This window comes from Lipotes vexillifer, unplaced genomic scaffold (genome assembly GCF_000442215.2).
Source record: "Lipotes vexillifer unplaced genomic scaffold, Lipotes_vexillifer_v1.1 scaffold472, whole genome shotgun sequence".
Taxonomy (NCBI): domain Eukaryota; kingdom Metazoa; phylum Chordata; class Mammalia; order Artiodactyla; family Lipotidae; genus Lipotes; species Lipotes vexillifer.
In genome coordinates this window covers 2,820,542-2,836,276 of record NW_006797698.1, presented here as the reverse complement: position 1 = coordinate 2,836,276, position 15,735 = coordinate 2,820,542, and the positions used below count along the sequence as shown (strand labels likewise).

The 15,735-nt window shown below is 46.4% G+C and overlaps 1 protein-coding gene across 1 annotated transcript in view; it reads right to left on the bottom strand.

Annotated features, from left to right (window-relative positions):
- ZNF777 (zinc finger protein 777) overlaps positions 1-15,735 on the bottom strand; it is a 24,555-nt gene that overhangs the window by 2,844 nt on the left and 5,976 nt on the right. The window contains exons 3-6 of the mRNA XM_007469854.1: positions 15,226-15,735; positions 14,081-14,207; positions 11,885-11,998; positions 1,699-1,950 (exon numbers count right to left, since the gene is read on the bottom strand). The exon at positions 15,226-15,735 is cut by the window's right edge and continues 7 nt beyond it. Of these exons, the coding sequence (XP_007469916.1) occupies positions 1,699-1,950; positions 11,885-11,998; positions 14,081-14,207; positions 15,226-15,735 (1,003 nt within the window). The remainder of the gene's footprint in view (positions 1-1,698; positions 1,951-11,884; positions 11,999-14,080; positions 14,208-15,225) is intronic.

Sequence of the window (15,735 nt, the reverse complement as noted above, 5' to 3'; positions counted from 1 at the left end):
CAGCAGGAAGTGACCCAGAACATCCCTGGAACACGATGCTTAAAAGATCAGGAAGGAGGAAGCAACTTCAGAGGTTGGTAACTCATTGCCCTGGTGTTTATCCTGAAAATAGGGTTGTTTATGAAAGGCAGAGGGGGAAATATGGGCCTTGGAAGATTTAAACTCTCCTTGAGTTTCCAAGTTTTTTCTTAATGAAATAAGAATGAAACAGTTGGCCCTAAAATTCAGGTCTCGAAATCCCACAAAAAGCTTACAGTATTACTAAATGGTACTAACAGAATTAATGGGAGTGTTCAAAGGGCAATCTGGAATTGCTCTTATGAAGCTCCCATCCAACGAATTCTCACAATTTGCCTTGTGTCTTTCACTGTTCTCTAATGAAAGACAACATGGTATATTAAGATTTCTCAAATATCATGCAATTATTTAAATATAAGCAGTTAGGTACACATCTTTTTTTTTTTTGCAGTACGCGGGCCTTTCACTGTTGTGGCCTCTCCCGCCGCAGAGCACAGGCTCCGGACGCGCTGGCTCAGCGGCCATGGCTCACGGGCCCAGCCGCTCCGCGGCACGTGGGATCTTCCCGGACCCGGGCAAGAACCTGCGCCCCCTGCATCGGCAGACGGACTCTCAACCACCGCGCCACCAGGGAAGCCCCCAGGTACACATCTTTTGACCAAGAACAACGTCCATATTTTATGTTCAAAAAAGCAAACTGCAAGGGATTAAAATAAAATGAAAAAAAAAATTTAAATCATCAAAATAATACTTTTAAAAACCTAAATAAAATGGATGTGGATACATTTCTAAGTATAAATAATACAGTAATTGGTATGATGGCTAATGACCCTTTTGCACATAAACAAAACACAAAAACCAAAACCCAAGTGGGTTCTACCAGATTTTCAAGGAGCACGCAGAATTCCTATCTTACACACTATTTTTAGGATACAGAAAAAAGGAGCAAAAGCTTCCCAGTTCCTTTGATAAGTCTAGTATAATCTTAATGATGATTCCCGAAAAGTTCAGGTTCACTTCATTTATGAATATAGTTGTAAAATTCCTGAATAAAATAGAGGCTAAGTCTAGTAGTGTATTTAAAAAAATACACCACGACGATCAGACAGGGCTTTTCTCAGGCCTGCGAGGATGGTTTAGCATCAGAAAACTGACCACAAAAGATGTCCTGGCTGTGCTGCAGCAAGGCCCCTTCCTCACTGTTTCCTTGTCCTCACAGGGAGCAAGGATGTGCAGAATGATGACCCTGAGGTCTTGCGATTAAACAAAAATGATGCCTAGATTCTACCAGAAAAAGCAGCCTCGGCCATTTACAAAGATGTGCTCTTCAAGGGTGGAAATCTTCAAGCCAGTTGAGGCTTCCAGTGTGACAAGGGAATGACCAAGGACACGTTGGGAGATGGAAGTTCTAGCATTGCCACTAGTGTGAGACCTTCTCTGCCTGTAGAGGGAGGGGGCCGGAGACATGATCTCTGCCAGCCTCTGATGTCCTCATCTGACCTGGTCTTTGGCTGTTAACACCCTCTTTCCTTGCCGGGAGACGGATGCTTTTAAATCCCGAGGCAGGGAAGCTGTACCTAAGGCCATGCTCGGTTCTGTCACACCTGTTGAGCCCTCCGTGTCACAGTACCTCCCTAAAGGAGACCACAGCTTCCCCACAGGCACCAGCCCCCAACTCACCCGCACAGTTTCTCTGCTGTGCCAGCATCTGCTTGAGCTCACTGAACTCGCCTGAGCTCTCCGTGGATGCCTCCAGAGGGTTTTCCGGCTCCTGCATGTCCAGGTCCGGCTGCTCGCCGCACGGGTCCCCCAGCTCCGAGTCCTGGAAGCCATGCTCCTCCACCTGGCCCATCAGGGGCTCCGGCGTCTCCAGACTCTCGGAGCCCTCGTCGTTGGTCTGCACCTCGATCTTAATCACGATCCCGTCGTGAGCTGAGAAGGTGAGGGCGGGGTGGGGGGAGGGCAAAAGAATCCAGAACATGTTCATTCCACCTGCCCAGGGTTTTGTGGCCCTAGGATTTTTATTTCCAAAATTCTTATTTTAGAGACCCTGAAGAAATATCCTGAGTTGGCAGTGAGTAGGCACGGACACTGTGTAGCCTTGAATATGAACTGCAGTCAAGTTAAAATAGACGCGTTTGTTTCCATGACCCCCTATCATTTTAAAATAAGGGTTTCTTTTAGAAAGAGATCCTAATTCCCTTTCCCAGGTTAGGTCAGCCAAAGGCAACAGTTTCTGTCTCTCCCCCTCAACCAAGCTGAATAAAGAAAAGGCTAATCGTCTGGTCTCCCCGCACACCTTTTCAACACTTCCCCACCAGATGTCCTAAAGATCAGAGGCCCCCAGCCTCTTCCTGGCCCCTGTTTACAGGCACAAGAGGGGCTGTGGGGTTAGTTTTTCGTTAAACAGCATCTGATTACACACATGGCCCTGACATTTTTTTTTGATCTGCCTGTACATCTGTAGGTGAATTTCAAATGTCGTTACACACATAGGCATCACTTTCGATAAATAACAGGATTCTAGCGCACATTTTTGTTCTTTAGTGCAGTATTTTTTCCCCTTTTAACTTGCCTCACTCCCCAATCGACAGGTACGACCTTCCCAGGTAATTCCCATAACTGCCCTCACACTTTTCTCTATGCTTATGTAGTGATTTATCACAGCATGTTTACATTTATGTTTTTCTTTTCTGGCCATTACAGGTTTAAAAAAAAATAAAACTGCCTTATACATAATCCTCTATGTTCTTTTTCTCACCCAAATATCTTGTAGAAATCCCCTCACACCCGATTTCTGTAGGCTAACACGTTCCTTTTCAAAGCTGTGTATATTCCACGGTGAGGATAATACAGCAACGTGTTCCACCATTTCCTTATTGACAACATTCACTTTCTGCTGCCAGGCTTTTGCCATGATGAACAACACTGCCATAAACATGTGTTTATATCTCTAACCATAAAATAGTGCTTTTATTTTTATGAGAGTCCCTGGAGTGGGACAGCAGGGTAAAAAACTTAAAATATTTTAGATTCTGATAGATGTCATCAGACGACTGCTTTTCCACAGGCTGTGACTATTCACATTTCTACCAGCCCTTTTCCCGCCGTGCCTGCCGGCAAGACACCACTGCTCTTTTTAATCTTCCTCACTCTGATGGGTATAAAGTGACAACTTACTGATACTTTAATTCTACTTGCCTGACGAGGGTAATTTGAATATCATTTCTTTTATTTATTGGCCTTTTAGAGTTGATTCTATGTGAACTCTGTTCTGTCAATGGATCGGAGTCCTTTGATTCCTGTATTAAAGATAACCCATTTTCTCTTACTGGCATTTCAAATATTTCCCCCAAATCTATCATTTGTCTCTGACTTTGTGTTATCTTTTATCATATAACTTTCCTAAAGTTTTCATCTTGTCAAATATGTCCCTCTTTCTTACGGCTCCTGGGTTTTCTTAGTTAAGAGGGGCTCCTCTGGTCCTAGATGGTTCATCTGATCTCCTAGATTTTATCCCCAGGTTTTTATTGTTTTCTTTTTTACCTTTAGCTCTTTATTCCACCTGAAATTTCTTTTTATCTTGTGTATAGTGTGAGGTAGGGGTTCAACTTTATTTTCTTGCATATGGGCAGAGCTGTGCTAGCATAAAGCCCCTTAAAGGTTGAAAATCACTGTTAATTAAGGAAATTATAAACATATAATGCATGAACATATTCATTCATCCTTTGAATGTTTATTCAATAGCTATTTATTGAGCACCCACCTATGTGCCACGCATGTTCTAATGGTGGGACACATCAGTGAACAAAACATAGCTCCCTGCTCTCCTACATCTCACATAAGGCAGTAAACATAGTTAATAAATTATATGGTATGTTAGAAGGTGATTAAGTGCTGTGGAAAAAAGAAAAGGCACCAGGAACCCAGTGAACGAAGCCCCTCACTGTCCTTCGCCGTATCCACTTGTCCCGCCCATACTAAAGTGAACCACGTTGCCCAGAAAGCAGACCGCCCAGTCAAGCTAGCAACTGATGCCACATGACCTAAAGCTGGGTTCTTTCAGATGCTTGGCAGTCCTTTAATTCCTCTCTGATCAGCCAAGTAATCGATGCCCAACAGCTGGGGAGTGGACCGCATACAAAGCAGCCCTAATGTCCCAGGTTGCCCTCCCCACAGTCTCCCACGCAGACCATGCCTACCTTCCCTCCAAGTTGACTCTCCAAAGACATCTTCATCCTATTCTCTGTCTTACAGAAAACATAAAGCCATCCACACTCACATCCTGGGCTTCCTCCTGCTCCAGCTCGACGTCATCCCCCTGCATCCCCTTCCTCCCGTGCCCCTCCTCTGGCCTCCTTTCTTCTGGGCTCTGCACGACATCCACAACTATGACTCCAGCATCGGAAAGATACCTTCCCTGACTTCACAACTCCTGAAGATATTTTGCTTGCCTCCTCCCTAAGATAAGTTTTTAAAACCATGTACCCGTTTGCACCTTTTTGAATAAACAGACAAAATGCTTCAATCACTGCTAAGGATGTAATTTCTGGAGTATTGTAAATATTGATATTTTAAAATAAACTCTTCCATTGCCATTTAATGTTGCCAATGGAATCTAAGAACCCTAGCAATTTAAAACCCACCATTATTCACTTAAAAAATACACGAACAAGTTCTTTGATACTTGGAGTTTTAAGATCATCCCTTTTCACCATGGACTTCTATTTCCATTCCCACTTTACCCACAGAATTTTAGCCTAATAGAACATATTTTTATGCTTAGGTGCCTTCCTAATCAGCTCATCGACTGCACAGAAATACATATGTAAATGGAAAGATTAATTTTGCTTTCATTTCCAATAACCACAGGGTTCTAAGTGTTACTTGTCTGCCTGGCTTAAGTCATCCTTAGTTATTATTATTGTGGAATGAAAAATAGGAAGATAGGAAACAAAAAACCTGTAGGAAATGTATCTCTTACAAGGATGCATGGGGACTTTTCCCCCAATTAGTTCATTTATCTGAGAATGAATATTCTTATTGCTTGAACGAGACAGCGTTCAGAATAAAATCTCCTATTTTTCATTTTTATAAATATAACCATTGGGAGAGCTCATTTACATAGATCTGTAGCTGGGCTGGTGGGAGCTTTGTTACGGAATTATCACTCCATTCTTTGAACTTCTTTCTGAATTATAAATACTGCAAAAGCACATGGTTAACATATCATCAAAAATTGTTTTTAATGACCTATTAGCTGACAACTTAATTAGGTTCTCTTTCAATTTTGTCGAAAGCTAAGTATTCCAAACGATCTAACTTCCAAAAGGATTCACCATCCAGGCCCCAGAGCCACCAATGTACTTCTGGTTCTGTCCCCCAACATTCTGGCTTGTCTCTTTGTTTCGTGAGCCAGAGGGCTTTTTATACATCAGAGAAACACTCCATAGTAAGGCAGGATGGGCAGGAGGTGCCTCCTCTTTTGTTCTCAGTGGTAGGAGACATGGGACATGGGACCAACACTAGAGGGGCCGTAGGTGTCGAGCACCCTCACTGACATGCTTTATGAAGGAGAACAGATGGACAGAGACTTGGAAGCTGAACCCGCAAAGCCCTCTGTGTTGTGCCTTCTTGGAAAGTCTCTTGTACCCCGGGGAATGGGTACTGCAGCCCAAAGACCACTGCCTTCCCATCCTGACCTCTCCTCAAGACCCCCACTCCACCAGACGTCCCAGGCCGCTCTTAGCCCATCGTGAGCGTGCTCTTCTCTGACCCCACCAAGCACTCGTCTGCCCCTCTCTATGGCATCTAATTCTTTTTCCCTTGAAATGGGCATTGGTTACACATTTTCATGCCTCTCCCCCGCTTGTTACACAGCAGGGAAACCAGTGTTTCCCACCAAAAAGGTCTCTCTGCCCCAAACAACTTCTGAAAGAATTCTGATAACCAGAATGCATTCATAAGCAGTAATCTGTTCTCCCATTAAAAAAATTAATCAAAGACATGTACACTGTGGGAATATAGTTTATGACCAAAGGTAGCACTTCAAACCAGTGGGAAAAGGTTTAGGTAAATGAAGTGGAGACAGCTGGCTTCCTGACTAGAAGGAAAGAACCAAAAAAAAATCCTCACATATCTCACCTCAAAATAAATTATGGATGAATCAAAACTTTAGACATAAATAATGAAATCATACTAGCATTAGAGAAAAGCACAGCTTTTTCCCCTCTCTCCTTCCTTCCTTCCTTTCTTTCGTTTCTTTTTTTCTAAACAGCGTTGAGCTGAGGAACAGGCTACCCTGAGACCCTCTGGGACTTCAGAGATTCCTTCTGGAAGCTGTCTGGTCAGTCACACCAAACATATTAAATGTGCACAACACATATCAACTATAATCTTTACTTCCTCATTTGGCAAAGTACCTGCCCCAGCTTGAGAAAGGGCGCATGGCAGACCTTGAACATCTCAGTATCTCGATTTCACTCTCATATTTAATTAGATTAGTCTGTCTAGATATCAAATTCTAGAATGTTGGAAAATATTTTCCAATTTTAAAATTTAAAGAATTTTAAAGGAATTATTCTACGGTCTTGTAGCTTCCAATACTGTTGAAAAGTCCAATGCCATTCTAATTCTTGTTCCTTTGTATGAACCTGGTCCTTCTCCCAAGAGTTTGTCAGATCTCCTGGGTCCTCAGTTGCTCTGAAATTTCTTGCTGAAGTATTTAAGGCTGGGTCAATTTTCATCCACTGTTCTGGACAGTTGGCAGGCTCTTCAATCTGGAAAGCTGTCTTTACACGCTGGGAATTTTCCCTGAAGTCTTTCATCTCTAATTCCCTTCTCCCTGTTTTTGCTATTTTTTTATCCTGATATTTCTATTATCTGGACATTAGACTTCCATCCTTTACTTTTCTTATTGTCTCCCTATTTTCTTTTTTGTCTTTTTGTCTTTTTGCTCTATTTTCTGGGCTGTGTATTCAACTTTATTTTCTAACACTGCTACTGAGTTTTTAATTTGCATTATTATATTTTTAATTTCTAAGAGTTCCTTTCTATTTTTTTTTTAGATAAGCATTATACTTTTGTCATGGATACATTCACTTCTTTTATCTCTCTAAGGAATATGAAAAAATGTATATTTTAAATGTATAACTATATATAAGTATTTAAACATATTCCCCCACCCCCCACCCCGTATGGTCTCTGTTTCCTTGACATTTATTTTTTCTGCTTTCTTTCCCCTTTGTCTCTGTATATTAGAGGCTCTTCCCAAATGTCTTGTGGTTCTTGGTTCTCCATTTATATTAAAAGTTGAATACTCAAAAGAGAATTGCAAGTTTGGTGCATTCAGGTAGGGCTTGGTTTCCCAGCAGGATTGTTTAGCTAGATCATTTCCCTGGGAAATCTCTTGGGCTGGCCCCAAGCATCTCCAGATAAAACTCCTCCAATATCCTGCCCTGAGGGTTTAATCTTGGATGTGAGCATCATTTTGGGATTCAGGTTAGGGAAGAAGGCTAGAGATCTCAACATCTCTGTCAAGCTTCACTCATTCCCTTGTTTTCAACATGGCACCCACCCCAATCATGCCTGGTGTCCACGTCCAGAAACCCTGTTGTTCACCATCTCCAGAGAATAAGCCTTGGTCACCTACCACAGTCGGGTGAGGCAATGGAGGGAAATGGCAGTGTTTAAAGGCCTCTTAAGATGTTTGACCAATGCTGTTTTTAGCCTCACCTTTACCCCCATTTCCAAAGACACCTGGAACCTCTGGTACCGCTAGTTCCCAAGTCTTGAGCAGGGATGGGGGTGGAGTGCAAACTGGATTTCTTCCCTAACACCAATTTTGGATTCTGCTTTCTCAATCAGCGATCACCCAGCCATCTGCTCTCAGCCTTCCAAAACTTAGCTGCCGTTGTCTCCTTGTCCGTTCCTTTTAAAAAAAGTCCCTTCGCTCTCGTTTTAGAAGGACTTGGGGAGGTGGGAGTAAACACACGGTCAATCTGCCACCTTTAACTTGGAGTCTTTCTTCATGCGCTGTTTTTTAAAAAAATTATTTTTACTGAATAAGAAGTAATATACTCTCACTTCTTAGGGATCTTAGTTCCCCGACCAGGGATCGAACCTGGGCCCTCGGCAGTGAGAGTGCGGAGTCCTAACTGCTGGACCGCCAGGGAAGTCCCTACATTATCCGCTTCTATACCATTAACTTCCCGTATTGACTGGCTCATTCCTGTCAACATGTCAAACAGGCTTCGGCAATCCCCATCTTAAGCAAACAAGAGTCCCCACGCTGCCCGGCCCGCCAGCGTTTCTCTTCCCCACCCACAGCTACACTGGAACAATCTCCACTTCCTCGCCTCCCATCCACTCCTCAACCCACTCACAGGCTTCCACCTCAACCATGCCGCCAACGTTTCTTTCTTGCTAAGGTCACTGATGCTGCCAATCTGCAAATCCAATGGACACTTCACGCAGCCTCTGCCTAACTAAACCACACTGCAGAATTCAACACTGTTAACCACGCTCCCTCCTTCCGGAAACACTCTTCTTTTGAAATACCCAACAATGCATTACCCTGATTTCTTGCTACCTTTCTGGTCACTCCTGTTTCCTTTGATTCTTCTGATTCCTCCTCCTTTTTCCAAATCCTACAGCAGTGGTTTTCAACCCTGGCTGCACATGAGAATCATCTTGGAAGCTTAAAAACAAACAAAACTAACACCTGGGCTCCACCCAGACCCATATATTCCAACTCTCCAAATCTACTCTAACAGTCAGGGCTCCAAGCCAAGGGCACAGGCTGTGCTCTTTCTCTTCTCCCATCCAGGCTGGGAAAGCTGATCGCGTCCACGCTACCAAGGCCCACACGTCTGTCGCTAGCTCAGGGCTCTTCTGTGAGCTTCAGGCTCCTTTATTCAGCTGCTTTCTCAACACCACCTCCTTGACGTGCCCTGGGACCTCACACCTAACGCGTTCCTGTCGTTTCTCTGGGTTGGAACCTCTTGTCGTCCCCCACCTACCCTCTCACTCACGTCACGACCTGGACTCATCCGCGGGACCTCCGCTCCTCATATTCGACATCCGCCAGCCACCGACGCCAAAATACACCTCACAAATACCCACTGTGCTCCCTGGGCTATGCCAGGCCTCCTACCTGGGCTACAAAGAGAGCCCCCTCACTTCCAGTCTTTCCTCCCTCTGAGGAGTTCTCTGAGTAACGGGAACTCCCACTTGTGCTTCCACTAAAAATCCCACCTCCTCCGAGGCCTTTGCTGAGCACCTGGTCTCAGCTTTAAGGCCTTTGCTGCTGTGTGTCCCAGAGCCCTGGATGCCTGTCTCCACAGCACTGTCACAGTGGCTGGCTGTATTTTTACATATGTGGGGTGTTTAGTTTGTTAACATCAGTCTCTTGACATAGTACCTGGTACAAAAAATATTAGATGAACTTAATAATAAACATACAAGTGAAAATATGGTGTAAAAACTCTTCACGTGTGATTTTAGTGGCTGTATAACCGTCTATCATAATGTAATATAATATTTATACATCTTAATCCATATTTTTGGATTCTTTTCTAGGCTATAGACTCTCAGAAAGGAAATTATTAGGTTAAGTAAATGAACATTTTAAATATTTAAAACATATTTGAAGACCAGAAAATATCAAATTGCTTTTTAAAAAGTCTGAAACTATGTACACTGTATGAGAACTTGGATTTCAGCCATGGCTTCTGGCTTGTTTGTTTTATTCTGCTAATTTGTTAGGTGACAATGGTCCCTGGCTTCCCCAGGCCTCCTATTTGCCCTTAAAGAGCCATGAATGGGAGCCCTGGCTTGGAGGATTCTGAGAGCAGGGTTGCTATCTGAGTCACCTTCAGGTCTCCTTGCCCTTAGGGATCCCAACCATAAATACTAGTTTATTGAATGCATTTACTCAGCCAGTTCACAAAATTGTCATGTTTGGTGTATTTGGAACCATGAAAATTCTCAATTGGTATCACCTTTTGGGTCTGGCCCAGGGCTGACCTTGTGGCCACTCTTCTAAGGGGGAGGACACACGAATGACAGGTGACCACTGGCTCTGATAACTGCAGACTCACAGGAACAACCCTGCTACCCCGAGGCCAGGGCCTTGCACACACACAGAAGTGCGAGTTTACAGCTGGCCCATGGGGCAGTGGTTCTCATTCCTCGCCTGTCCTCCCTCCAGTCAGGCTCCTAGTGGCTGAGACGGTTAGTGGAACAAATGGCACATTCCAGCCACACAAGGCAGCCTCTGTGAGGCCGCCGCTGCCCACAGAAGCTCTGGCCTTAGACGCTCCTGTGCCAGAATGAACCCCGCCTGGGGCCGAGGGGGTTGGAGTTATTTGCTCTCAATTCTGGCCCCACTTTGTGGGAGGCCCACCTGTGATGAGAGTGTGAACAAGCAGACAGAGGAAAGGGTCCACGTTCCCATCCTAGCCCTTCTAAGAAGATGCTACAAAAGCAGTACCCGGACCACAAAACCCCACGGGGACATCGGATGGGTTCTAGGATTTTTACCACAAACTACCTCTTCCCTTTCTCATTCTTTGCCTCCCAAGCCCTCTTTCTGATTTCTTCTCCTTTCAATCTCTCCGTTCCCACTGACACCTGTTTTTGGATGCGGCCACTCAAACCCTTCACATACAGACTTGTTTTCCTCCAAACGGAAGATCACTCTGCCCCGTGCCACACCCTGTCCCACGACACCCATTCTCACCTCCTCTACTTTTAAATCCATCTTTTTTGTCTGCCAGAATGAATTCAGGATCCGCCTCTTCCCTCCATTTAAATCTCCAGACAAATCTCTAGAAAGTGATGATGATTTAGGGTTTCTCTGAAACACTAAACACTGAAACACTTCCTCTTCTGGAAGTTACCTCTGCTCTCACTCCATGGGGCCGACACACCTGCACGTGATTCTGGACCTCCTCCTGGTGCCAGAGTCGATGACATTACTTCATACAAGACCTGGCTGTTGGCCCCAGTGAGTTCTCCTGCTAGATTATCCTCCTTTTTCAAAAGACAGGATCACGCATGACATCTGGCTACAAAGGACAAGGATCTCCTCCCACGGAAGACCTTCAAGGGAAGTGATGCAAGGCCAAGGGCAATTCCAAAGAATGAACCACACCCCGAAAGCACTGCCATGCAAGTGTGAGGGCTGCTGAGCGGCCGCTGGGGAAGGGACGGCTCCCCACGCAGACGGACACAGCAGCTGGCATGTCCTGGGCCACTGGAACCTGCCGGTCAGCATGCCAGGCCCTGGCTATCAGTACCAGTTCTGTTTCATGGATGAGAAAGCGGGCCTCCAAAAGGCCGAGTAACAAAAACCACAGGGCGAGGACGCAGAGAAGCCGGGGTTCAAGTGCCGGCAGCCTGACGCTGGCGTCTGCACCAGAGCCCACGGCCAGGCCGGTCTGCGCTTCTCCGCCGCCTCGCCTCACCGCCTCGTCTGGACCCCGCCCCGCACACTGGAGGATGCTTCGGGTAAAGTCCGTGTCTGTCCCTGTCCTTCCACGCACCGGCCACAGGACCAGGGATGTGGCCCTCCTCTGGGAGCTCGGGGCTCACCCGCACCAGTATCCCGACAAGGGAATGCCTTTCTGCCAGTTTTGGTTCTGTTTCCCGCAAAGAGTGAGGTGACGCTTGGTGGCGGCAAAAGCTCCCCGAGACAATGACCGCAACGGCATTCCTAGCTCAGCCGCTAGGGCCACTGGCAATCAAGGAGGCCCCAGGCAGGTCCCAGCACCTGCAGGATTCCCTGAGGCACTCAGCCTGCTAACACAGCCTGCCGGTGCCTACGGTGGGTTGTAACAGCCCGCGCCGCCTGGCAGCCACTCACCGGCACTGGGGTCCGCAGGTGCCTCGCCCTCTTCTGAGTCCTCTTGCTCCTGCATGGCTGGCCTCTCCCCGCGCTCCATCTGAGACATGAGGTCTGGTTTGGAAATTGCATAGTCTGAGCAGGAGGAAGCAAAGAAGATATCCTATGGGGTGAGTTCGCACTGGATGCTACAAAGATGTCACCTGTGTGACTGGGACATCGGGAGCAGCTGCTCTACCCAAGGCTGGCAATGCTGCAGAAGGAAGGGCCAAGTTTCCAGCCCTTCTCCTCGGGGCACACAGAGTGTGTGTGCGTGGGCGCGCGTGTGTGTGTGTGCATGTGTGTGTTAACCGCGCCCTGGGTCCTCCCAGCGGCACCAGCTGTGGGGCACCACTTGCCCACTGATGGAAACTGGTCATCTGTGGCTCACAGGTGGCCAATGCCAGCTCAGGTTTTCATGACAAAGGGAGAAGATATTTGAAATTTTATAAATTAAAAAACTGATCTTGATAAAATATAGAAGCCATGAAACAAAACTGATAGTTTTTTTTTTTATATTACAAAAAGTTTAAAGTTCTTTGGAAATAAATTTAAAAGATAAAGAAACTTGGAGGAAATAGTATCACACACACACATTTGTAAAAAATAAGGCAAAGGATTAATGTCCGTAATTATATATAAAGAGCCTCTACAGTTAGTAAAATAAAAAATCAAAGATATGAATGGGTAATTCGTAGGAAATATGCAAATGGCCAATAAACATATTAAAAGATGCACAAGCTTCCTAATCATCAAAGGGATACATGTTACAATAATGCAGCGTCATTTTTCACCATCAGAAAAGACAAATCTTTACAACAGGGGAACCTCAGTTCCGGCCAGGGTGTGGAGACGGCGTTGTCACACTCTGTTGCGTGAACATACACAGCCCCGGGTAGGACCCGTGGAAGTGCCCGTGACATTGTAAACGAGCACCCTCTTTCCTCGGCAAACCCACCTCCCGGAATCCATCCCACTGAAATACTCGCAGAAGAGCACAAATAGAGATGCTGATTGCAACCCTCTGTGGCAGTGAGGAGAGGGACTCAGGCTGCTGCTTGTCAATAGTTCTATATCAACAGCCCGACGGTTCATCGGGAACACTGCACTGTCTTTCGAGCAGGCCTCCGCGGTGACACAGAAAGCTGTCTCTGACTACTGTTAGGTAAAATAAGTGAAGGATCCCATTTGTGCAAACCACAAACCACACGTGCACAAGTGCAGCAAAATGATGAGAAACAATATCGGCCCAAGGGCTCACGGTGGTTACCTCTGGGGAGTGGTGCTGGCTGGGGGTGGGGACTGCTCTTTATTATACAAATCTAAATTGTTCCATTTTCACAATTACGTGTATACTTTAAAAAGAACAGAAAAAAATAAAAAGTTACCCCATGGAGAGGTATAGATGTGTAAAATTAACAATTCCAGCAAGGATCGGATTTTCTATACAACAGCATATTTAATGTTCTTCTAATTTTTTTTTGTGCCCAGAGAGTTCCCCATATCAGAGAAAAGGAAACATATGAAACTAAAGCCTATTTTCCCAGGTCTTCATCCTCAAATACTCTCATTAGCGAAAACAACAAGAATCCACCGACTGTGGGGTATGAGAGATCCCAGTGAAATCGCAACTTCCTGGTAGGGACCTAGGACGACAGTTTACTCCCCGGGTCATACCTCCTCTCTGCGCGAGCGGGACGAGAACCTGGGAGACGTAAGCTCTCAATCGACGACAGTGTTCAGCCACCTAGGCGGTCTATCAGGAGGGCTGACACCTGTCCTAGCTCCCACACGGGCAAGGTGTGAGGATTAAATGTCATTTTCATAAAGCACCTCACACTCTGCTTAATAACAGCTTGCTAGGCAAATTAATTTCAAGATATATATATATATATGTATGTATGTATATATACGTATATAGGGGCCATGGGGAAAATAACATAAAGGTTGAGAGACTGCTGATGTCTGAGTCTGTCCCCCGGCCCCCGCGGGTAGAGGGGGGTCTCTGCTTACGAGTTGTGCTGATCTGTGCTGTGCTGAGGTATGTGGGTATATGGGTGTCTGCTCTCATTTGCTGTGCTCTCGAAAATTGTCTCTGGGAGTTCAGAGCTCCCGGGGCTCCTAAGGAACCCCCAGCTAGCAGGCGGGAAGCCGCGGGCAGTGAAGCCGTCTCCTTACCCATGGAAACCAGAGACTCGTAGTTGCCCCGCATCACGTTCTTGTACAGCTCCTTCTGCCACTCGGACAGGTTCCCCCACTCCTGCTCCGAGAAATGGACGGCCACATCGTCAAACGTCACAGGGACCTGAAACCACACAACAAGCTCAGCTTGGACCAACTGGAAGGCATCACGGGCCCTCAGCTGCCAGATCCGAAGGTTGCCAACGGCTCTGGCCCCCTGGGCCTGTTTCAAAACTCTTAGGACTGGAGTGGGAAAGGCCCAGAGGCCCGGCTGTGGGTTTTCACCAAGGACCTCTCTAGAAATCAGGAGGCTTCAGCCACTGTCCTGGCCCGAGAGAGTCAGGGCCCTGTGATGTCTGGTCCTTTTCCTCTCTAACAGGACAGTCCTTGCTGCTGTAAAGTGTGGTCTGCAGACCAGCAGCAATGGCACCACTGGGGAATGCTAGAAATGCAGACTCTCAGGCCCCACTTGAGACTCACTAATTCAGATTCAGCATTTAGTAAGATCCCCAGGTGATTCGTGTACACAATACAATCTGCAAAGTGCTGGCCTAGGCAACACGGTCCACGCGTTTTCCCTCCATGAGGCTGTGAAAAGGGGCCGTAGCATAAAAGAACAGAAAGAAAACCAGTTCACGTTTAAGTGCTTTCCTCTGGGAAATAATACTAAAATCTAACCATCCTCTGTTTTTTTAGGATACCTCTGGAAATCATATTTTTACTGGCATTAACGTGATTTATGAGTTTACTGATAAAAATGCTGAGCAGGACACCGCCCTGTAACATTTCACCAAGTCCTCCCTCCACCTCCACGGGGAACCACACAGGTTCACACTTGTCCACAGCTCGACCACTTGGCCTTCAATTTGCCTTTTATCCTCAGACATCACAGACTGAATACCTTCTACGCTGACAGCCCCCATCACTAGGTCGTCTCTCTGATCTAGAGCCTATGCTTTTATCAACAGGAGAAATCATTTGGTTTTGCTGCGTCCTGTTCTCAGCGATGTGAAGTGGGTGACTAGGTATCATCATATTGTTTTCCTTCTTAACCATGGCTTTCCCTTTCTTTGATATTAAATTCCTAAAACACATTCCAGTCCCAGTCACTCCCCGGGAAGCCCCGGTTGGGATAAAGTTACCTTGGGAACTTCTCCGTTGCTGCCCGGGGGCAGCCGCAGGATCCAGAAATTTCTGTTCTTAAGCAGGTTCTCCATGTTCTCCAGCCGCCTCTGCAGCAGCCCATACTCCTGCAGCAGGGTCCCCAGCACAACCCATTTGCTCTCCAGGTGGTTTGCAAACTCCACGGCCGTCTTCTCGCAGTCAGCTATCTTCTTCTCATTTGTCCCAGTCCTGCCCTCCAGGGTCAGGAGCCGCATGGCTTGGGCCTCCAGTTTCCTCTCCACCGCTTGGACGGCAGCCCACACGGCCAAGCGGGTGATCTCCGCCGTTGGGAGTGGTGTGTCCTTCTGGGCCGCAGAAGAGATCTGGAAGGGGGTGTCCTTTTGGGAAACCGGGCTCTGGAGCAGGGGGTCCATGTCAGTCTCGGGAACTGTGGGGGAAAGGGTCAAGGGGTCTCTCTCGGGAACTTCGGGGGAGTGGAGTGGGGCTTCTTGATGATGGGTGGAGTGGGAGAGAAGCGAGATCTCTGG